Source organism: Mytilus edulis, chromosome 12 (assembly GCF_963676685.1).
Source record: "Mytilus edulis chromosome 12, xbMytEdul2.2, whole genome shotgun sequence".
Taxonomy (NCBI): Eukaryota; Metazoa; Mollusca; class Bivalvia; order Mytilida; family Mytilidae; genus Mytilus; species Mytilus edulis.
This window is the reverse complement of record NC_092355.1, coordinates 71,193,053-71,217,042: the sequence shown is the minus strand read 5'-3', so window position 1 is coordinate 71,217,042 and position 23,990 is coordinate 71,193,053. Positions and strand designations below refer to the sequence as shown.

At 31.8% G+C, this 23,990-nt stretch overlaps 2 protein-coding genes across 2 annotated transcripts in view; both read right to left on the bottom strand.

Annotated features, from left to right (window-relative positions):
* The window catches only part of LOC139499281 (uncharacterized), a 740,979-nt gene that overhangs the window by 526,018 nt on the left and 190,971 nt on the right, over positions 1-23,990 (bottom strand). The window lies entirely within an intron of this gene.
* On the bottom strand, positions 8,661-13,869 carry LOC139497819 (uncharacterized). The gene is made up of 4 exons (XM_071286054.1): positions 13,833-13,869; positions 12,140-12,262; positions 10,767-10,886; positions 8,661-10,090 (listed from the first exon to the last, which is right to left on the bottom strand). Exons 1-4 carry the CDS (start codon positions 13,867-13,869, stop codon positions 8,661-8,663), a joined length of 1,710 nt encoding a protein of 569 aa, XP_071142155.1.

Here is a 23,990-nt window from a genome sequence, read left to right as displayed (position 1 = left end):
AATTTTGTCGATATCTTTTTTTGTTACGAAGGAGATGCACTCTGATGATAAACAGTGAATAGGGAGATAACTCTTACAAAGAAAATGGTTCGCCTTAGCAGGGTGAAATTTAAAAGCGCATAAACTATACGATAACATATGAGAAATATCTAAGCGACATATTGCGAAACAAACATTTATCGCCAGAACAAAATTTGGCGGAAAAAAAAATAATAAATATAAAGCAATTGTTTTGAAAACAATTGTAAGGCAGTCTTTCCCCTCTGATGAATGGATAATTGATTTTTTTTTATTGATTGATTTGGAAAAGGGGGGGGGGGTATTTGTTTATTTGTTTGTTCGTTTGCTTTGGTATGGGGTCTATATTATTATGTTACCGGAGAAGTTTCATGTTTAGTTTGGAAAGTTTTTCTTTTATTTTAGATGATACAGCGCGCGCGCAAGATTGAGGAGACATCACGTGACGCGGGTTTATATTAAGAAAAACTTAGTCTTTTAATTTCTTTTTAGGTCGGGACCTTGAACAGACAACATGTATAGAGATGGAATGTACACAATGTAATTTCTTTTGTCATTGTAGGAAATTGACAACTTGATGACAGTTCACGGGCAGTGCATGTTTTGGATTTAATTGATCCGGTGTAACTTTAAAACACATTTATTGATTATTTTCTGATATTGTACATTTTTCAGCACCTGTTTGTAACACAGATTAGTATTTCAATCTCGGAGCGGACATTTTATTGTAGGTTTTTACTGAGATTTACGGACCTAGCAAGCGATTTTTACGGCATTGCCATTTCTTTTCTCTAGGAAAAGCTTTGAGAGATATCTGCACCAAGTTTTTATTATAAGCTTTCAGTAGATGTATGCCCTGCTGACTGCAAATTTTGAGGTCGATTGTACTTGTAGTTTCAGAGAAAATGTGGATTTTTGTTTTCAGAAGTGACGTAAGAACAATATTAAATTTCATTTTTTCTTGAATAATTGAGAGTTTGTTCCTTCAATAAACTGTCATGAATAAACAGTCATATAGATTGATTGATTGATTGATTGATTGATTGATTGATTGATTGATTAGGTGGTTAGTTGGTTGGTTGGTTGGTTGGTTAAACACGTTGGATAGGGTCAATTGAAACACGGAAAAAGAAACAAAGAAGATCTTGGACCCTATATTAAACACATGAGACGGAAACATGATTGATTGATTGATTGATTGATTGATTTATTGATTGATTGATTGGTTGGTTGGTTGGTTAAACACGTTGGTTAGGGTCAACAGCGAAAAAGAAACGAATAAGATCTTGAACCCTATAATAAACACATGAGACGGAAACATGATTGATTGATTGATCATGCTCATTATTGGTTGATTGATCATGATCATGATTGACTGATTGATTCATTGATTGATTGATTGATTGGTTGGTTGGTTGGTTGGTTGGTTGGTTGGTTGATTAAACACGTTGGATAGGGTCAATTGAAACACGGAAAAAGAAACAAAGAAGATCTTTGACCCTATATTAAACACATGAGACGGAAACTTGATTGATTGATCATGATCATGATTGATTGATTGATTAGTTGGTTGGTTGGTTGGTTGGCTGGTTATACACGTTGGATAGGGTCAATTGAAACACGGAAAAAGAAACAAAGAAGATCTTGGATCCTATATTAAACACATGAGACGGAAACATGATTGATTGATCATGATCATGATTGATTGATTGATTTATTGATTGATTGGTTGGTTGGTTGGTTGGTTAAACACGTTGGTTAGGGTCAATTGAAACAGCGAAAAAGAAACGAAGAAGATCTTGAACCCTATAATTAACACATGAGACGGAAACATGATTGATTGATTGATTGATTGATTGATCATGATCATTATTGGTTGATTGATCTTGCTCATGATTGATTGATTGCTTGATTGATTGATTGATTGGTTGGTTGGTTGGTTGGCAAACACACATAAAAATTTTCAAGTAGTGCCCCAAATCACATATGTACATGACCTCGACCTTTGACCTTGTGACCTTTGTCAAGGTCATTGCTTCACAATGTCATTGCAAAAGACCCTATGGGTCAAGGATCTTTTGTTTAAGAGTTTTGCCTAATAATGGCTTTTTATAAACCATCAATGGGGGTTATGTCCCTTACATAATGGTAAAACCAATACAGTCATAATGTAACAAAGTTGCCCTTTGAAGTACTCAACATTTTTCACTGCTTAAATTTTCTGTATCTATAACCATTCAAGAATTATAGGGAAATCAAAGACATATGAAAATCTAAAATATGACCTTGACCTTTGACCTTGACCTAATTTTCTTAGTTAGGAAAGTTCCAAAAAGTCGGAGGAGCTGCATTTTCTCTCGCTGCCGATGCTGAAAAGAAGTTCGTTGATGGTGTCGATGTAACATTGAAGCAAGTGGTTGGCCATGCAGTTGTTGGTGCAGTAAAAGGCGCTGTACCTGGTCTTTCTGCAGAAGTGTCTGCTACCAACACAGAAGGCAAGTTGGTTACAGGACTGCGGAGATATGGCGTGTCGTTGGCAAGAAATTTGGCGAAAGGTGTAACTAATAAAAGTACAGAGTCTGTCCTTGGGTCAGTAACAGGTTTCATTGAGGAACGATTAGACGACGATCAGGATAATCGACCAATAAGTGAACATATTAAAGAGAGTGGAACAAATCTTCTTGCAAGCGTATTCACTGATGTAGCTACCGGTGTTGTTTCAACTACAGCAGAACATGTTAGTAATGAAAACAAAGTAAAAAACAAATTGTCAAAAAACAAAACTATCAATGGAAGCTTTGTTGATTATGGAGCCGATGTAGATACAACAATTGCAACTAATCAATCTGTCAATTTAGATATAAGTTCCTTCTTTGATTAATTATTCTTTTTATTATATTCATGACATTGGCAAATAGCATTTTTACAACAAATATTATTTTATTATAAAATGTATGTGTTTTTTAATATATTTCCAGTTTTCACTTTATTGTATTTAGTAAGAAAATTTGTATTACAAACATCATTTGTACATACATACATGTACATTGATATAACTCTTAATAAGATATATTTTACTCAAGAAACCAAATAATGTGAATTTTAGTAGTTATATGTTACCTTACGACCTTCAACACTGAGAAAAAACCCATAGCGCATTGGAAATATATCAAAGTCTGACATGACAAAATGACGAAAAAAAAAGCCATTTCAAGCGAAATTTGTATTATTTAAAAAGAAGTTGCATTTTTGTCACCACTGCTGGTGAGTGTGCCTAAAATACAATGGTATTTGCCATTTTGGATCTTCCTTTTTTTCCCTCGCGAGGTCAATGAATTGGATTGTTTTGTTGTCCTATAAATCGTCCTAGAATCAGACGCCGTGCTGATTTTGAAAGTGGGAACATTATACATGTTTGTTGTGGTATGCATTGTTGTTTATTTTTCCTTTAGGATATATGGTTTTCCTGCTTCTGGAAATGTTAAATTTCTTTTAAAATATATGATGCATCAACGATACCTTTCAATAATAGTCAGCTAAAAAAAAAACAGTCTATTATATGTATGTCACCGTATGACCTTCAACAATGAGCAAAGTCCATACCGCATAGTCAGCTATAAAAAAACGATATGAAAATGTAAAACAATTCAAACGAGAAAACTAACGGCCTTATTTGTGTAAAAATATGAACGAAAAACAAATATGTCACACATAAACAAACGACAACTGAATAACTGGCTCCTGACTTGGGACAGGCACACGCATAAATAATGTTGCGGGGTTAAACATGTAAGGACAATTTTTAAAATAACTTATATCTTTTTATTTACCTTTTTTCAAATAGGTTATTGTTTGGTAATCTGTATATCTTTTTGTAGACCATTGTTTGTTATAACATGTTGTTGTCTCCCTCTCTCTTAGACTTTGTCATAATTATGAATTGACTATTTCTATAACTTTTATGTTTAAGCAGATATAGAGATTCTTGATTCCAGGAATACGATTTCTTCGTTGTATTTTGATTGTGTGTGTCCTCAATCTACTTGAACAAAATACTTTATGTTCATTTTTTTTGTTTTGAATGTTTCTGTCTTTTATAGACGAAACGAGTGTCTGTCATTTAAAGTTTTAATCATAGCTTCTACATGATTTTTTTATGATGAGTTTTGTTGTTTTCCTTAATTTAATTTGAATTGTGTCGCGCTAGCAATCATAATATATTTCCAATTTGTTATATTTATCGAGGTTCTCATTAATAAAACATATAATTGTCATACTTTGACACGCAACCTCCAGTTCTTCGCCGCCATTGGGGCAGTCATTATTAGTATCACAAACTACGAATTCATGTACGCAAGTACCATCGCTACACTCAAACTGATGGTAAAGTGGACAGGGGACAGAAAATTTGCCTTGCAACAGGCCATCTACGGACCCCTCAAAGAGTTGTTACAATGGGTTCTTTACTTGCAAAGAGCGTTGCATTCTCCCAACAGGAGACATCATATTCAACGTCCCCATTCAACTAAATACAGACAATATCAGGTTTTTACTCTAACACACACTGTATTTATTTGCCAAACAATCGCAAGCGCATGCGATACGCAGACGCCATAATATGTATTTATTTGGACAACAGAAGGAAACATTAAGAGAATTTGTTATTTTCAATTCCGATAACTCAGACGTAATAACGGAGAGAAAACATTTTATTTGAAAAGACAACATAAACATTTCGATAACTAAGTTAATCCAACACGTTAAGGTATATATCTTTCCAGTTATCTTGGATGACTTTTACTTTGGATACTAGTATCATTACTTGTAACTATTATAATCACAATATGACGAAATGCGACTATTTTTCCAACTTCATTAATCATTGCATGTAAGTATGATATAAAAATCTACTTTGTTTGATTGTATTTTTTTTATGAACAAAACTTGAAATACAACGTATCAAATGAACAATTCTAAATGATTTTAACAAACAAATTAAATTTAGTCATATGTTTGTTTCTAACATTGCTTATAATGTTTTCTAGTCGTAAATCATATTTTCATTCAATAGTGGTATTTCAAATGTAATATCCAGAAGCAAAAAGAAAACAATGAAAAACAATAAATAGGCTTTTCATCAACCTGCATTATGAGATTTGTCTACCCTTGATATTACAGTGGAGACACGCATTTACATAAAAGCATAGAACTATATAGAAATGAAATGAAATATAATACAAAACGCATCATTTAAAACATTATAGAAAATCAAAAGTTTAACAAATCAAACGAATGGAAAACAACTATTATAATCCTGTATTTGCAAAGTCGTTTCCTTAATGTAGAAAATGGTGGATTAAACCTGGTTTTATAGCCATCAAAACCTCTCATATTGTTATTCAATACCCAGAAGATATATTTCTGAGCAGATATCTTGACATACTTTACTCCATTATAATGATAGGATTTGTGCTGTGATACATGATACATAATAGTGGTTCTCTGTAACAGATATTACATCACATTTGTTACAGTCCATCTGATGATTACAATTGAATTAGTGAACAACTATCGGTCAATACCTTGCTTGTGGATTAAAAAACCCATCCTCTATCTAGGAAATCGCAATTAAAAGATCGATTTGTTGTCAATATAAACATGGAAATACAATTCTTAACACTAGCAAAAAGTAAAATCACAAAAATACTCTGAGGAACATTAAAACCTAAAAGTCCGTAATCAAATGGCAAAATCAAAAGAACAAACACATTAAACGAATGGACAACAACTGTCATATTCCTGACATGGTACAGACATTTTCTTATGTAGAAAATGGTAGATTGAACCTGGTTTTATAGCTAGCTAAACCTCTCGCTTGTATGACAGTCACATCAAATTCCAGTTTTTGTTCTCACTCATACAGTCTGCGTGATAAACAGAGAAGCATTAAATGCCAAGTCAAATGTTTTTGGGTTGACCCGGCCGGGAAACAAATTCACGACCTCCCGCACCCATAGTAGAACGGATGGTTACAGTGCGGTCATTCTTATGACAAACATGTCTTCAGGATCATACATGTATATAAAAAATATATTCAGACGTAACTTAGGTCTTACAAAAAGGATACTTTAGCTACATCCAAAATATGTGTACAAAACGTAGCAAAACATTTGTTTTGGAATTTGCTGTTGTCATGATCACATCTAATAACGAATGAAAAACTTTAAATGAATCTGTATAGTAATTATAATAACAAATTTTCCGAGTCCTAACTCAAACATTAAAAAGTTGTATACATCCTGATATCTTACGAAATAATTGTAAGCATATGAATAGTTTAATGATGAATATTCTTACCAATAGATGATCTTTGAACTCAATGGGACGAGTAAGATACCATATCAACATATTTTATCTTCTGTTTTAGACAAGTAATAAAACAAAAATGGGGTTTGTGGATAGTTTTAATATTTTTCTATATTATCAAAAAAAAAATAAAACATTTGAAAAAGATGTGGTATGATTGTCAATAAGACATTTCAAAACAATAGACTAATTGACCAAGAAATAATAACTATTAGTCACCGTACGGCCTTCAACAATGAATCAACAGTATCTGCTGAATTTGCTTTGCTATCTAAAAAGGTACTTTGCATTCATTGTTATTCGTTGGATATAATTTTTTCGTGGGTTTCGTGGGTACAAATGAACCGAGAATTCAAATGTTCAGCAAATAGCATATTTTCAATTGGCTTTGTATACAGAGATTGACAAAACCACGAAATCCAATATCCTCGAATAAAAAAATGATATCTCCACTGAGTCAAATCTTTTAACTCATTTGCTGAATTGGCAGAATTGTTCTCCTGTAATAAGAATAAAAAAGATTTTTCTTTGTATGAGTATACCAAACTCGTTTGTTGGATGTCTATTTAAATGGTAAATGTTCATCTTTTAACTGTTTTTGTCTAACTTTAGACGCAAACCGTTTAATTCAAAGCGTTCTTGAATACAATAACTCATTTTTTTAATTTCAACATAGCATCTTTTTTTTTACATTCAACCCTGATTAAAAGCAAGAGCGTTTAGTCTTTTTTATATTGTTAGTTGATTTTTTTTTGTAATAAAACGAACATTACTATAAACGAAACATACTTATAAAATGGATAATTAATGGGTTGCTAAAAAGTTACCACGAGTCTTAAGATGAATAATATCTTCATTAAAAAACGTATGTGCTTCGCTTCCTTTATTAAAACCTTTGTCATGAATTATTAACAAAACTTTTTCTTGATAAGACCTAATTAAGAGTAAATGCTTATTATCCGCATATTTCAATATATAGGACGCCAGAGATATTTATAAATATACATATTAAAGTTATCTGTTTTGATTACTCACGTTCGTTGCTTGTGGTGTTGATATTTCACATAAACCACTATGACCATCAACACACCAAGACTTATGATTACAACAATGGTTGACCCACCAACTATGCCGGAGATATTTCTTTTAGAATCTAAACAAAAAGTTGTTCAAATATACTGCCTAACAATGTTGAAATGAGCATAGAGCATGACATGAAGGAATTATTTCGATTCTAAAGAGTCAAACATAGCATTTCAGTTTTTTTTCTACATTTGAAAATGCCTGTATAAAGTCAGGAATATGACAGTTATTGTTCATTCGTCTAATGTGTTATATCATTTGATTTTGCTAATTGATTAGGGACTTTCCGTTATTCATTTTCCTTTGAATTCTGATTTTTTGTGATATTACCTTTTATTACATTGGTTGCAATGAGTTACATTGATTTCCGAGTTAAATAAAAACCGATAATTTCACATGTGAAATAAACATGGTTATTTCACTCTCTGACGTCATACAACAATAGGCGTTGTCAAGACGTCGATAACGTCGGATCAAAACAAATTGTCAATGCGTAGGAAAAAGATATAGTTCCTTTCATTTTCACATTAATTTCATAAAAAAAGCCATTTGCCAATGTAATAAAAAGAATAACTAATCGCCGTATTTGAATATCAAAAATAAGACAACTTGTGACCGAACGCCGCTATGGATTAAACGAGTGCTGCGCACTCGTTTAATCCATGCGTCGTTCGGTCACGCGTTGTCTTATTTTTGATGCGCACTCGTTTAATCCATAGCGGCGTTCGGTCACAAGTTGTCTTATTTTTGATATTCAAATACGGCGATTAGTTATACTATAATTAATAGGACGAAGCGTTCGAAAATACCTTAGAACTGTTCGATTGTTCCCGTTATCTCCACATGGAGTATGTACATTGGATGCTCATATTTAAAGTATAAAAAACTAATAGCAGGATTAATATATATGATGTTTGATAAAAAATACATAATTCAAGTTTATGTAAATAGCTAAAATATAAAAAAGAAGATGCGGTATGACTGTTAATGAGCCAACTCTCCACAAGCGACCAAAATGACACAGAAACGTATACTCCAATAAGTCATCTGTTTTGTGTATACTTGTAAATCGAGTGATACAAAATACATACAGATTTTACTGTCATAGTTGTTAAAAAAATATATAGAATTCAAGTGGCTCATGGTTTTTATAATATGTCACGAACACTTGTAATCGCCGTGTAAACATTATATTAAATAAGGACATATTCATGGACCAATCGGAGTGAAAGCTTTATGTTATTGATTGGAGTTAATACAAGAACGAGAAACGACACAAATAATACAAAGCTATTACCATGCTGTGCTTCTTTGATTCCTTGAAAAGGTGAGACATCACTAATTGTTGTTATTTGTATGCTTGTAGTTGCTTGGTCTGTTGTTTGTTGTACATAATCAATGCTTGTAGTTGCTTGGTCTGTTGTTGGTTGTACTTTATCAATGACAGTAGTTGACTGATCTGTTGTTGGTTCTATTGTATCAGTTGTAGTATTTGTATTGTCTGTTGTCTGGTTTAGGACACCAATGCTAGCAATTGTATGGGATGTTGTTTGTTGTTTCATATCTAGTATGTTTTTTGTGTTGTCTGTAGTTTGTTGTGCAATATCAATGCTAGATATTGTAATGTCTACTGTTGTTTGTACCATATCAGTGATGACACCTGTGATGTCTGTAGTTTGTTGTGCGATATCAATGCTAGCTATTGTAATGTCTGCTGTTGTTTGTTTAATATCAGTGATGATATTTGTGTGGTCTGTTGTTTGTTGTTCGACACCAATACTGTTGGTAGTATGGTCTGTTGTCGGTTGTACACTATCAATGTTGGTGGTTGTATGGTGTGTTTTTGGTTGTTCGAAATCTATGATATTGGTTGTGTAGTCAGTTGTCTGTTGTGCGACACTAATGCTGTTAGAAGTATGGTATGTTATCGGTTGTACTATACCAATGATGTTGGTTGTTTGGTCTGTTGATTGTTGTACGACACCAATACTTGCTGTAGTTTTGTCTGTTAACGTTGTTGTTTGTACTATATCAATGGTGGTGGTTGTATGATCTTTAGTTTGTTGTTCCATATGCATGATGTTGGTTGTTTGGTCTGCTGGTGGTTGACCGATATCGATTATGGCGGGTGTATGGTCTGTTGTCGGTTGTAATTCATCAATGATGGTTGTTGTAAGGTCTGTTGTTTGTTGTTCGACACCAATGCTTTCTGTTGTATGGTTTGATATCGGTTGTAATACATCAATGATGAAAGTTGGGTGTTCTGTTGTTTGTTGTGCAATATCAATAATGGAAGTTGTCTGGTCTGTTGATGGCTGTAATATATCAATGGTGGTGGTTGTATGGTCTGTTTTTTGTTGTACTATATCAATGATGGTGGTTGTGTGGTCTGTTGTTTGTTGTGCGAAACCAATGCTTGAGGTTTTATGGTCTGTTGTTGTCAATGGGAGACTTGTTGTAGTCGTCTGGAAATCTTCAATAATCGGACGATCATTCGTTCTTCTCATTGATTTTGTCATTACTGTCATCTCATCTGTTGTTTTTATGACAGGGTTTGTTGTTTTGCCGAGATTAGTGGAATTATAACCGAATGTTGTTAGTTCATTCTGTGTTGTTTCAGTTCCTGGAATTGTAAGATACTTTTTACAAATTTAAGAGTATTACAATACATGTAACTATAAAAGATTAAAAACCAAATCAACATCTCACCTTTGTTTTACATGCTCGATGATGTATGTTGATTGTTTATCAAAAATGTCACAATCTAGTATTCTTAAGAATATTACTCGAAGATTAATTAGATGCTAATAAACTCTCGGTTACACGTTTTTTCGATTTAATATTATGAGTTTGTAATAAATATCAATAAGTGCTCAGAAATCTTAGTGTAGTAAATATACGTGCATTGGTTCAATAATTCTTTTGAAATTATAACTTCGAAAAATTCTTTCCGTAGGACTTTAAAAATGTGTAGTTAAAGTCTATTTAAATCTACCAATATATCGGATATAGTGCATTTTTATAAGTATGAGTATCAATTTGCAATTTCAGAATCTAATGCATTCTGGGTAATATTTCCAAAAGTGTTCAAAACATCGTGATTGGTAAAAATGTCATAAACAATGGAAGTTCATCCAATGACGTGACTATATTTTCATTTTGGGGATACGAGCAATGAAATTACCCATGGTTTTTCAAATTCTGAAACGGCCAATTACAACGTGAGATTAACGATGTATTATTTTTTAGAAAATGATAACTTCAAGGGTCATATATGAAACCATTTACTCATAAATCACCTTGACAATGTATTTCATCTTCATTTTCCGAACAATCAGGAAAGTTATCACAGATCCAATTCTTTTGAATACATATCCCATCGTTACACTTAAATGCGTCTTTGTCTCCAATGAAACATCCTGAAAATGAAAGACCAAGTAGTTAACATTGTGTTTTTGCAAATTTAACTTTTAATTTTTTATTTCAACAATACCAAAGATTTCTAATATGAACTTCAAAAAGTATTTTTTTTCAAATTATGACTTCAGAGGATTTATCAGACCTATTTATTCTTTCCTTTTACCGCAAAAGAATGCATCGTAAGGCATATATAAGAAATAGAAAATATGAATAAACAAGAATGTGTCCATAGTACACGGCTGCCCTATCAGCACTTTCATTTTCTATGTTCAGTGGATCGTGACAATTTGGTATTTTTTTTAATTTCTCATTCAAATTAGAAAGATCATATCATAGTGAACATGTGTACTAAATTTCAAGTTTATTGGACTTCAACTTCATCAAAAATTACCCCGACCAAAATATTTTAACCTGTAGCGGGACAGCCGGACGGACAGACGAACGGACGAACGAACAGACACACAGATCAGAAAACATAATGCCCATAACTTGGGCATAAAAAGTCAAACATTTAGATATAGGAAGAAGTGGTATAAGTGTCAATAAGACAACTCTCCATCTAAGTAACAATTAATAAAAGTTAACCAATATAGGTCAAGGTACGGCCTTCAGCTCGGAGCCTTGGCCCACACAGAACAGCAATCTATAAAGGTCCCCAAAAGTTACTAGGGTAAAACCATTCAGACGTGGAAACCAATGGTCTAATCTAAAATAACTATCTTTAAAAAAGTATGTTTATTTATTTAACGAACTATACTACATGTATTATATTACTGTCTTTGAAAGGGATATGCACAAGATACCAATGTGAGAGTCAAATCTAATAATCGATAACTAACTGACAATAACCGAAAAATTTCCAAAAGACAAACAACATGACAAAAATCACAGAATTAATATGTTGTCCTCGTCCTGCCTGTCATTACATACCAAGAAATGAAAAAAGCGGCGCGAAAGATACGAGGGTGACATTCAAACTCATATATCAAACATAAATTGACAACGCCATAGCTCAAAAATAAAAAGACAAACAGATAACCATGGTACCCCAAAATACAACATAGAAAAATAAAGACTTAGCGACACGAACCTTACTAAAATATGGGGTGATCTCAGGTGCTCCGGAAGGATAGACACCCTTCGTGTTGCTCATGTTATAATTAAAAGATTCATTCCAGGTTACTATGTGTAAACCTATGTGATGAGACACAAGTTAATTTTATGAATATATATATATATACAATGATCCTACCTTGGCAAATAGCTTCCAGCTCGTCACCGCCATCCTCACAGTTTTCATTACCGTTACAAACCCAGTTTGCAGGTATGCAAGTACCATCGCTGCACTTAAACTCATTCTGAGATTTTGCACATGCTAAAGAGTAAAATAAATAATAAATAGATCATGCATCCTTCTAACAGATATTCATTATGCTGACATGGACAATATAAAATATTCAGATAAATATTGATCCATTGTAACAACAATAATACAAATTCTTGCTCGGAATATGGAGAAGACAAATATTAGTTGTATTATGCAAAACTTTCTCTAACAGGTTCCACATATGGCGCAGGATTTGATTACCTTTCCGGAACACCTTATCTAACCCCTAGTTGTTGATTGACATTGTGTTGATCAGTCTTTAGTTTTCTGTATTGTGTTTTGTGAAATCTTGCTTGATTGTTTTTCTTTTTTTCACCATTCACATTGTCAAGTATGTTCGACTGATGAGTTTGAATGTCCCACTAATACTATTCGCCTCCCCCTGCATGAGGTCTGTGTATAGGACTGTTGAACTCAAAACCGATAATGTACATGTGTAATGCTGTTTTAATCAATCGTCCTTTGACGGTTGATCATTACCCAACAACATTAAATCAACAAACTTTAATATTTTGATTAATATTTATCAATGATTTTGCAGGATATATTGAACATAGTACATTAAGATGTTCGCAGATGACAGTAATATATATAGGGGAAGAAAACACCAGATGACACATACAAATGACAGTCGGATTTAGATGCGGTCGGCAGATGGAAGAAGGACTGGCTCATCCATTTTCACCATGATAAGTGCAACGATTTCAGGGTAACTAAAAGTGGTAACCTTTTGACTTCACTTATAAATTACAAAAGCAGGCCCTAAAAACGACTCTACAAAATATTTAGAACTTACTCCTTAATCAAATTCAACATGGGACAAACATATCGATAACATGACATCAAAAGTAAATCAGTATCTTGGATTTTTTCGTCGAAACCTAAATAATGCATTGAAAGCTCTTGTCCGACATAAATGATAGTACTGCACAATTATTTGGGATTCGCATTAAAAACAGCAAATTTCACAAATAGAAAACGTTCAGAGAAGAACAGCACGCTTCTTATACAAACTCTCTCATAACACCAGCTTAGTAACTGAAATGATGACAGACTCAAATAGATACCCACTTGAAATTAGGCGTTTACGATACAGACTTGTATTCTCTTACGAAATTGTCGAAGTCCCTACATATTACCTTTTGATCCCACTAGACAATTGTACCATACATAGCAATCCACACACATTTAAGTTAATTCAAACATCTAAAGACAGTTATAAGTATTTATTTCATACGTGTTTCTAATTTATCATTTTTATAAAGATTATACCGTTGGTTTTTTCTTTTGCAAAGTTTTAAAATAATGATTTATAGTTTACTGTTCGGTGTTAGCAAATGCTCCGTGTTTGAAGACTGGTTTTTGATCTAAAATTGTTTTCTTTTACGAATCGTTATTTGGATAAAGATTTTTCTCATTGTTACTCATACCACATTTAATTATCGTTTCGAAAATGTGGTATATGACAAATTAAAGAAAATGTCATGATTGTATTTAGCTGTAAAATAAAAACTTGGAATTTCTCTCTAATATAAAATCTAGCCTTAGTTTCACATACTTAACACATCTACACGTTTTTGATTCTCTAAGGCCATGTTCACACCAAACGCCATGTACAGTAAACATGTTTACATTTAGTTTGATGTAATGTACACTGGTTTCACATTAAATTTGTTCACATCTTTAAACGTTGTTTAATTACCTGTACATAAGATGTGTTCACACTTGTAAATTATATGGCATTTAAATGTTCATTACGTAGAACTGAATGCCAATTTTGCGGACACATTTTCTACCAGTTATAAAGACCGACCATTTGACTTCAAAAAGGGTGTGTGTGGATTTTTTCTTGAAAAATATTCTGATCACAATTTACAATTTGATAAAAAAAAAAAACATTCTTGTCATAGACATGATAGAGATGCTAAAAAAAATATTCTGAATCCAGAGTTTCCCCATCCATTACAGTGTTAAATATTGAAAAAAGATATTTGGTGCTGGCATCGAAAAAAACATGAATAAAGACGTTCGCGCGAAATAATTCTGACTCAGAAAAAAATATATACCTCCCCCCTTTATTTTGGCGGTTAATTGGTTGCTCTTTTATAAAACCCATTTTGACTATTTAGAGTAGTTAAACGATACTTAAGATGTCTCGATTATAGGCGAGTAACTTATATCAAAAAGAGGCTTAGTTAACGACTTTAATGCACCCACCTAACACACGGCTGTATTATATATCATTTGAAAGCTAATAATCTGTAATTTATGTTTTGCCCGGTCGTAAAAAAATCGTACAGTGCATTTTCTGTTAAATCAAGGCTAAAGGTCGTGAATAAGCATTCCAATTTTAGCGATTATTAAACAAAAGGCCATTTACTTATTCTTGTACCATAAAATTTTCCAAAAGATCATATGAACTTTTTATACATGATGCATTATTTCAAAATCGAACAAAAAATAAGAGATTAGATGCGCAATATTTCCTGAAAATTGAAATTCATTACATATCATAAAAAAATTGTTCCAAAAGCAAAATATATCTTGGTGGATCGATATTTGTATGCTAAAAAAATAGATAAAAGTATATGTTTTATGTCAAGAAATATTTGTTTTGTAATTTTAAGATGCAATTATTAATTGTTGTTCATAGAACAGCCTTCTGTTGAAGTGTTTGTAGTTGCCCAAAAATCTGCCATCTACAAATAGCTATCATTTTGTTATTCTATGTTAAGATAGCACATCGATAATTGTCAATATCAGGGAGGAGAATGATTTTCTATAATAAAAGAAAGGATATATAAAAGTCGAAAAGAATATATACGGGCTAATTGAGGTAAAAATATGATTTTTGCGAAGTCAAACATTTTACTTTTTGTAATAATGATTAATAAACAAACATAACTTTGCGACTAAATCGTAGGCAACATTGAAATAAGTCACCTTGTTTAGAAACACTTGGTTGTCTAAAACGGGATGTAAACGAACTAAATATATTGCTGCTGCATCTTATTGCGTTTAAAATCCTGTTAGACATATTAAATGTGTTTAGAAGTTTAAATTCTTTAATTATTTGAATAAAAGATGCAATAGTATTTTCAACATCAGCTTTTAAAATACAACTGCAGGTCATTGTGTATGTAAAACACTATAAGCAGTTGTGAAATAAAAAATGAAAAAGTTGAATACCCTTCCTGACCTCATAGGATCATTCGCTGTTTTAGGCAGTGATTGTTTTCATGCTGTGCTGTGTTTTGTGAACTGCTATTTTTATTTTATTTGTTCATATGGTTTTAATTAAGTTTGTTTCATTCACGATTTAAGATGTTGATTGTCCCTTTGGTATTATTTAACTCTAAAGACATTAACTTGCAGTAATGAAAATCGACAAAAAAATCGCCTCAAAGTATAGTGAAGAAGATTAACGCAATAAGACAAATATCTGCGAAAATAACTTAATTTGCTCACGATGATATCTATATACAACCAAATCGTTATCATGATACATTTAACTACAATGATCTACATTTTTTTAAAAACTTTTACTACTGGAAGAGTGACGAAATATATCAAAGGGACATCCACTCATAATTGAAAACGAACTGACAAAGCCGGGCAAAAAACAAAATAGACAAGGAACAGTATACAAAACACAACATATAAAACTACAGATTAAGTAACACAAACCCCCAATAAATATTTGGTGTGAACTAAGGGCTCCCAAAGGGTGAGCAGATCATGTTCCACATGTGACATCCGTCTTTTGGCTCATGTAATTCCTAACTCGGTGCCAAGTCTTGTTCGGTAGGTGACATTCAAGGCAGAGATGACGGTATTTTATTTCGTCGATTGGAACTAATCAGTTGTCATCTGTCGAAACAGATATTTCATAATTGTCCATCAACTCGTATTGGCGTCCATAAAATTTTCAAAGGGATGATTTCAACTTTGCATTTGAACCATGTTCATGCAAACCACCATTTTTCTTCAAATGTCCTGTACCAAATCAGGCATATGGCAGTAGGTATCGAATAGTCTGTTCCTTTGTATGTTGGCTTTTGTTTTTGTAGCAGTTCAGTGTTTCTGTTATTCCGTTGTTTTTCTCTTATAGTTGCTGCGTTTCCCTCGGTTTTGGTTTGTGACCCAGATTTTGATCAGTTACTTGTAAATCGGTTGATGAGTATACTATTGTTGCCTTTATTTAATACCTTCAATGTGAGCAGTTACGCACCATCATGAAAATCGTGAAAGTAAATACAAGCTCTGGAATATTGTATAAACTTGGATATATATATACTCCTGAAGAAGATGCCGAGAAATCGCATTACAATTGGGCAAGTGTTTATATAAAGAGTTTTATTTAATTTCGCGGGCAGCACGTCGACTGAGCATGCAAAGACAAATTTAGGAAATACAAAACCCTACATTAATACGTCCTAACATAAATATTTCCGACTTGTTGTTGTTTCAGAGGAGTTAAGGCACAGTGAATTCGGTCTCCTCCTTTAGTTGTTTAGATATGCAGGCGTTGCTATAGTGTTGCAACATAAAAATAGACAGGTTATAATTGGGTAGTAAAGAGTGTTTTGATGGGTTGATTTATGCTCATCTCTTTTGTCGTAAAACTTGTTCTCAACCAACCCTCATCGTCGATTTAAAGATACGTGATAGAGTAAACTATAGCTATATCTGTTGAGTCTTTTATTTTCAATTTCAATGGAAAAAAACAAGTCCAACATTGTTACAAATTTGGCACTATTCAGGCAATAAGATGCAATAGTTTATATAGTGGAAAAGGAATTTTCAAGATACTGGTAGCTTCTTTTCAGTCGTCATCAGAAGCTCTTGCATGAAGTCATCCTCGTATGAAAAATGAACTAGTCTTTCAAGCTATTCAGGAAATCTAATTGTAACAAAAATCATTGCGTATTAATGGATTGTTTTTTTCAAAATTATTCTTATTTGATGAATTTATGCATTTAAACATTGAACAACTCAATTTAAGCATTCAAGAAATCAAGTTTTATAATGTGTTTACTGTTTTTTTAATTCTTTGAAATTTCAATTTTTAATCAATTTATTTTTTATTTATTTTTGTCTAAATTTTCAATTTCTTGTTTATGGTTCACATTAAATGAATAAAAGGTCTTTTCACTACATCAATATTTATAATGAAGCTACAAATCAAACAATTAGAAAAGTCGTCAGTCTGATAGTTAAAATGCAGATTGCAATCTCAAAGTTTCGCCCACTTTATTTCAAGCAATTGTATGATTCGAGAACATATTTTTTTTTACTTTACATTTTTCAGATTCTTAAGAATTTGTTTATTCAATCTTATATTGACCACATACAATGTTTAAATAGGAAGACAATTGCTTAAAAGCTTTTTCTCGCAGATGGCTGTATTTTGGGCAACTGTATGAGTTGTTTTGTTTTGCTGTTTGATCAGACGTAAGCATAATTTTAGGAAATTTATGATGTCAAAAACTTCTTTGATAGTAATTACAGTGTTTTACTTAGTTTTGAGTGATAAGTAGTTGCATCAGAAAGAAACATTTGGGTTTTCACACATTTTGTTAACTTTTACTCGAATTTCAGGAAACATGTGCTGTCTCAAAAAAACAAGCTTAAAATATTTAAAAATGCATTTGATTAAAGACTTTTAATCTCTCTGCTAAAAGTTTAAATTGTTTGCATATGTGAATTTAGTATACAAAAGTCATAATATGCAATCAAGCTGAAATATTAGAAACATGCACTTATTCGTCCTTGACCTTTGATCTTGATTTGACGGAAATTGCACCGTACGATTTTTTACGACTGGGCAAAACAGATAGTACAGCTGTGTAGCTTTCAAATAATATATAATTTAGCCGTGTGTTAGGTTGGTGCATTAAACATTTAAGTTTATGGTTAAAGTCACTCGCCTATTACGCATTAAAAACATAGGCTGCAGCAGCGTGCTTACAGACAAAGAAAAAGGATTGAGATGTTAAGGATCACTACATTTTTATCTTTTCTATTTCTTTCAAATGGTATTTCTTCTCCAATGAGTATATAGCAAAGGGAGATGTTTATATTTATATTTTATTTTAAGTGTAATTTAACGGATCTGAGATACTAGACAAACAATACATTTACCTCACACTTTTTTAGTAATGCATTAATGAGTGAATCGTTGTTTGAGTAAAGACCAGTGGCAAATATTTTCGTGTACGTCCAGTCGATTCGGGAAGACCTTTTCAAATGAATTATGTGTTTGGCAATGATAATGCTTTGAGTCTTGATAAGGGGCTAATAAAGCAACCTTAAGGATGTACTTATGTGAGATTTTGGAATTTGTGTCAAACGTTCAGACTCCTTTGTGTTTTTCCATACAATACAATATAAAATATTTTGCCCCATAACACCCATTTATTTTTTCATATAAGACTTAATAGCTCATGAAAGGGCATTTACCAAAATTTTAGAAGATTCTTAATTTTCTTTCTTTTGTTTTGAGACCTAATAATACCAATGCAAATATATGGTAAAAGTCCGAGTCAGCCTTTTCCCGCCATATTTTAAATCTCAAATATCTCGAAAAAGAGGTCCATGACCTATCAATATTTTTAGCTTATTTTTATCCTTAATTGATGCTGTACAAGCTTATAGTATCAATTTTAACTTCTTAATTTATTAATTTTCACCTGACCTCACCTAAGTACATCCTTAAGTCTTTTTTATAACAAATAAAAATATCGAGTTAAGACATAAATTTCTGTAAAGAACTTTATTAATAATTGTTATGAATATCAATTTTATTCAAAAACCGTTCCTTCCTTAAATATACTTGGTAAAGTAAAAATTCTAAATGCCTAGTTTTGTGTACACTTAACCTACACAAGGCCTACATTGACTATCGACTGCATGTAGACAAAACATGATTTAAACTACATGTAAACATTCAGTTTTATCAAATGGAACGTAATTTTGCCTAGTTTACGTGTGAGTTACATACAACATTTTGGATCCAAACTTCCACAAATATTTGAGATTGACAATTTTGTCACATGTCTTATTTCAATTGTTTTGATTGGTCTGAATGTGTGACGTTTGGAATAGCAGAGATTACATCCCGCCTAGCCGTTTTGTGTAATAAAGCAATGTTTGCCAAAAAAAGTCACATACGACATTTTGGACGCCCAGCGACGTTTTTCCTTTAAGAATACAGGTTTTATGTGTCAATTTTACATGGAGACAAAAACGTATTTGTATACATTCGGGACGTTTTAGAGAAAAAGAAAACAAGTTGAATATGTTGTGCGAACCTTAAAGTGGATCATTTAAATGCTTTTTGAAACTTTTAAAAAGAAAATAAACATTGATCAATCATTTCAATCTATGTTTATATCTATGTCGATATTGCTTTTTTTGTGTATTTTTAAAACAAAATATGTACCCTGTTTTTTTGTTTCATAACGACAAATCCTAAATAAATAACATTGATTCGAATTAACGGGATATTTTAAATTTCCACCACCTGTTGCCATTCATTTCATACATACGTCAATGTTATCTCTGTTAAACTTTACAAACGTTCGATACAGTAAACAATTAAGTTGTAAATTATCCTGTAGAAATCAATGTGAAACATCTGATAGCACTGATGAATATCTAAGCTACACCTATGAATGCACATTCAAATATCTGTATATGCATTTTAGGTAAGAAGATTCATTTATCGTCTACTATAATCAAAACAGCACTCGCATGGCCTATTTTTTTTTTAACAAATTTTAACTTTCAAATTGAGATTTCGATGATCATTAGATTAAAATAAAAATCAATAATTTATGTGTTTTGGTCTTACGAGAAACCAAAAGTATTCAATGTAGGTGTTGATCCTCATTAGCGAGAAAGATTGATAGACAGTTTATTAACGTCTCAAGATTTATATACACAACAACGCATATACATTGTATCACTACACCTTTTGTATATATGTTGTACTTACTGTAAATTGGCATAAACAACAACTTCACGTTCTGAGAGTAGAATAAATCTACATAACATACATTTGAACAGGTTTTTCGATCGATGAATCGACATCAAATGGAAGTTCTCTGTATACAAAACTCCATCAAAAAGTAAAATCACAAAATACTGAACTTCGAGGCAAATTCAAAACGGAAAATTCCAATCAAATGGTAAATTCAAATGATAAAACACATCAAACGAATGGACAACAACTATCATATTCCTGACTTGGAACAGCCATTTTCAAATATAGAAAATGGTGGATTGAACTGGTTTCATGGCGCTAAACCTCTCACTTGTATGACAGTCGCATCAAATGTCATTATATTTACATCGGTGCGTGAACAAAACAGACATAAGATAAAATTGTCAAAATACGAGTACTACAGAAATAACATCAACTGCTTAGCGGGTTATTTTAAAGTATGCACCACATTGTTTATGTTATTTCGAATAGACACTGCGTCACAAATAAATGTTAATTTTGTCAAGCATAATGAAAGTTTTTCACTTGTCCACATAATAAAAGTATATAGCTTTGAAAAGAAGCAATTATCGGACAATCTAAATAACAGATATTAAAATAAAACACACGAATAGAAAAAAAGAAGATGTAGTATGAACGGTAATGCGACAATTCTCCACAATTTTTATTTTTATAACACACCTGGATGTGTAAGGATTGTAAGGGTCATTTGCAAACAACTATTCGTTGCATTCTTGATAATATCATTCTATGTTGGTTTTCATTGTCATTTAATGGTTGATTTATTAAGGAAAAGATTTAAGGAATGACTGTTATATTTTTTCTGTTTATTCGAAATAACATAAAAAATATGGTGCATACTTTAAAATAACCCGCTAAGCAGTTAATGTTATTTCTGCATAGACAGACAGAAATATTACGGTTATTCCTTAAATACCAAATGTCAGATCATCTTCTTACCAGAGGCTTTACTTTCAAACTGACTATATTTTCTAAAAACATTAAAACATTTGTGAATTACCTGCCTGAGATAAAAAAGAAAAATTGCCACACAGACAAATATTCATTTTTGAGTATTTGGTAGCAAAGTAGTTAAAAGTATCCAAATTATCGCTCAATTTGGGGTATATTTGCATTAATTCAAGTATGTACAACAGAAATAAAAAGATTATTTCAAGGACAATATGTGAGTGAATCAACTGAAAGACATTATTCAAAACGTAATTTGAAATATAATGAATTTGTACCTTTCTGCTAGAGTGGAATTTTTAAAGAGTTGTGTTCATTAAATTACATGTAATTACATTAAATTACATTGTTTTTTTTCTAACTTTAGATGCAGTATCCTTTTTTGCAATATAACAGCAGGTACCATTTGTAAAATGAGAACTGTTTTTTATACGGAATCTTTAGCGAAAGAATAGTATTTTTTCCTCTTATAAACTAGTTGGGTTGTGTCCCTTTTGCCAGTTTGTCAGTTTTCTTTGTCTATTGTTATGTAAACCTATATAATAACATAATCATTTCACAATTTTAAACTGGCTATTTTGATATCAAAAAAGTATTTGTGATCCTTGGATGTAAATTGTCACTGTCCTATTTGTTTATTATAATTTTATGTTTTTTTACTGAATTTACTTGTTTCAAATCAAGTTTTCGCATCGCTAATATCAAGAAAGATGACTTTACCACTGTAGTTTTAAAATTTTGAATTTCGACTTACCTGATATCTTAACAAAATATTTAATTCTAAAGTCATGTCCATTAGTCTACTGATAAAACACACATACAATGTAGTTTGAATAAAGAAGAATACATTTAGTTTCATTCGGCAACAATCTTTGCAATTTTAAACGCAAACATATCTTTCACTTTCCTCCACTTTACATTGGTAATCTATTTGCTCAATTGGACTTCATCATCTCAATAAAGCTATTTCTATAAAAATGATAACCGTAGTTAACATTTCTTATACTGGGTAATTATACATTTTTTTTGGTAAATATACACACTCATTAAACTGAGGATGATTTGATCAAAATGCTGAACACTTAAATCATCGATATACATGATATATCACTACAAGCCAGTAACAGTCAGAAATGGCCTATATTTGTACTCGACTGTACTGATTTTTACTCGACCAGTCTGAATTAATCTGAAATTTACCTGATAATACTCGACTGTAGTCTGAACCGTACGTAACAGTCTGAACTTGTACTCGACCGGTACTTAAATATTTTATAAAAGACTGATAAGATCTCGAGCTAGTCTGAAACATACTTGACCATGTCTTTACCAACCTAAACCTATTCGTTGTATCTATCAACTGATTTCTTTTTATCAATTTAGGAAATGTTTAAAACAAAAATGGTTTAAATACCTCAGTACATGTGTGTTTTACAGGTTGAAAGGTAACCTTATTTTTTTAAACTCTTGTATTACTTATCTAGTATAATCGAAAGGCTTTGTTATGTAAGTTAAATAGGACGTTGCAATTTTGAACAAATGTTATTTAAAATTTGATACCTATGACCAGGTGTGATCTTATTAAAGAGTTTGCATCAAGCAGATGTAATACTTTATATTTCAGCACCGATTAGAAGAACAATTGTATTAATTTCTTTGATGTTATCCCTTTTTGATATAAATTATATATAATATCAAAAAAATTATCCCAAAATATAATAATAGATATATTTCTAATATAAGGTTAAACAATTCATTGATTTTGTTGGCTGTTGTTATATATGTCAGTTAAAAAGAAATTTATTACTTGACAAGTAAAAAAAAAGTACAGGTTATGTGATCCAGTATGTTTCAGACTGGTCAAGTATTGGGCACACCTATGGTTGAGTATGGTTTAGACTGGCAAAATAGGTCGAGTACAGTAAAATCATAAACAATAATTTATTTCAATTTTAAATACTATTAATTGCATTTAAATTTCCTTTATTGGTGGAATCGCGTGAAACCACCATGTAAGAATCAAGTTTCATGTTATGTTTATGTTCTGCTATATGTACTATCACATCGTATTCTTATAGTTTTAAATAAAAAAAATTATTATAAACTAGGACCAAGAGCTTGGTACACATTAGAAATCTGCCGTTGTGACTCCCCTCCCCTCACAAAAATGAAAAGTGTAATTATCACTGACTCACTAGTACTCTGTTCGCATTTGTCCATTATATACAATAACACAATTTGAAATGTTTAAAGTTAGTAATCAAGTTCAGTTTTCTGCAATAATTGGAAAAACAAGAATTCCATTACACTATGTTGGCTTGCCATGTAAGATCAATTTTTGCACAGAGCTAACATCTATTAGAAACCGAAAACCAACCTATATGTTTTTTTTAAATTCAACATGATAATTGCAATAAAGTTTAAGTGCTCAAAGAATAAGGAAGATCCACAGTTATTTTCATTTTGAAGAGATTTGACAACAGTTCACTTCAATTACCTTTTATTGATACTCATTGTTAAAAATTATGCTTTGATATATTTTAATTCATTTAAACCATTAACAAGCATTTTTTTATTTACAAAACGCAATGATTCATTTGTTTTTACTTATTTTCCATATCTTGATTTTAAATGCATCTCTGATATCAGGAATAGGATAATTCACGATGTTACATTTAAGGGAAAGACGAAGGGGTTGTGGTAACTGTTTACTGCCGATTGGCTTCTCGAAATTTTGAT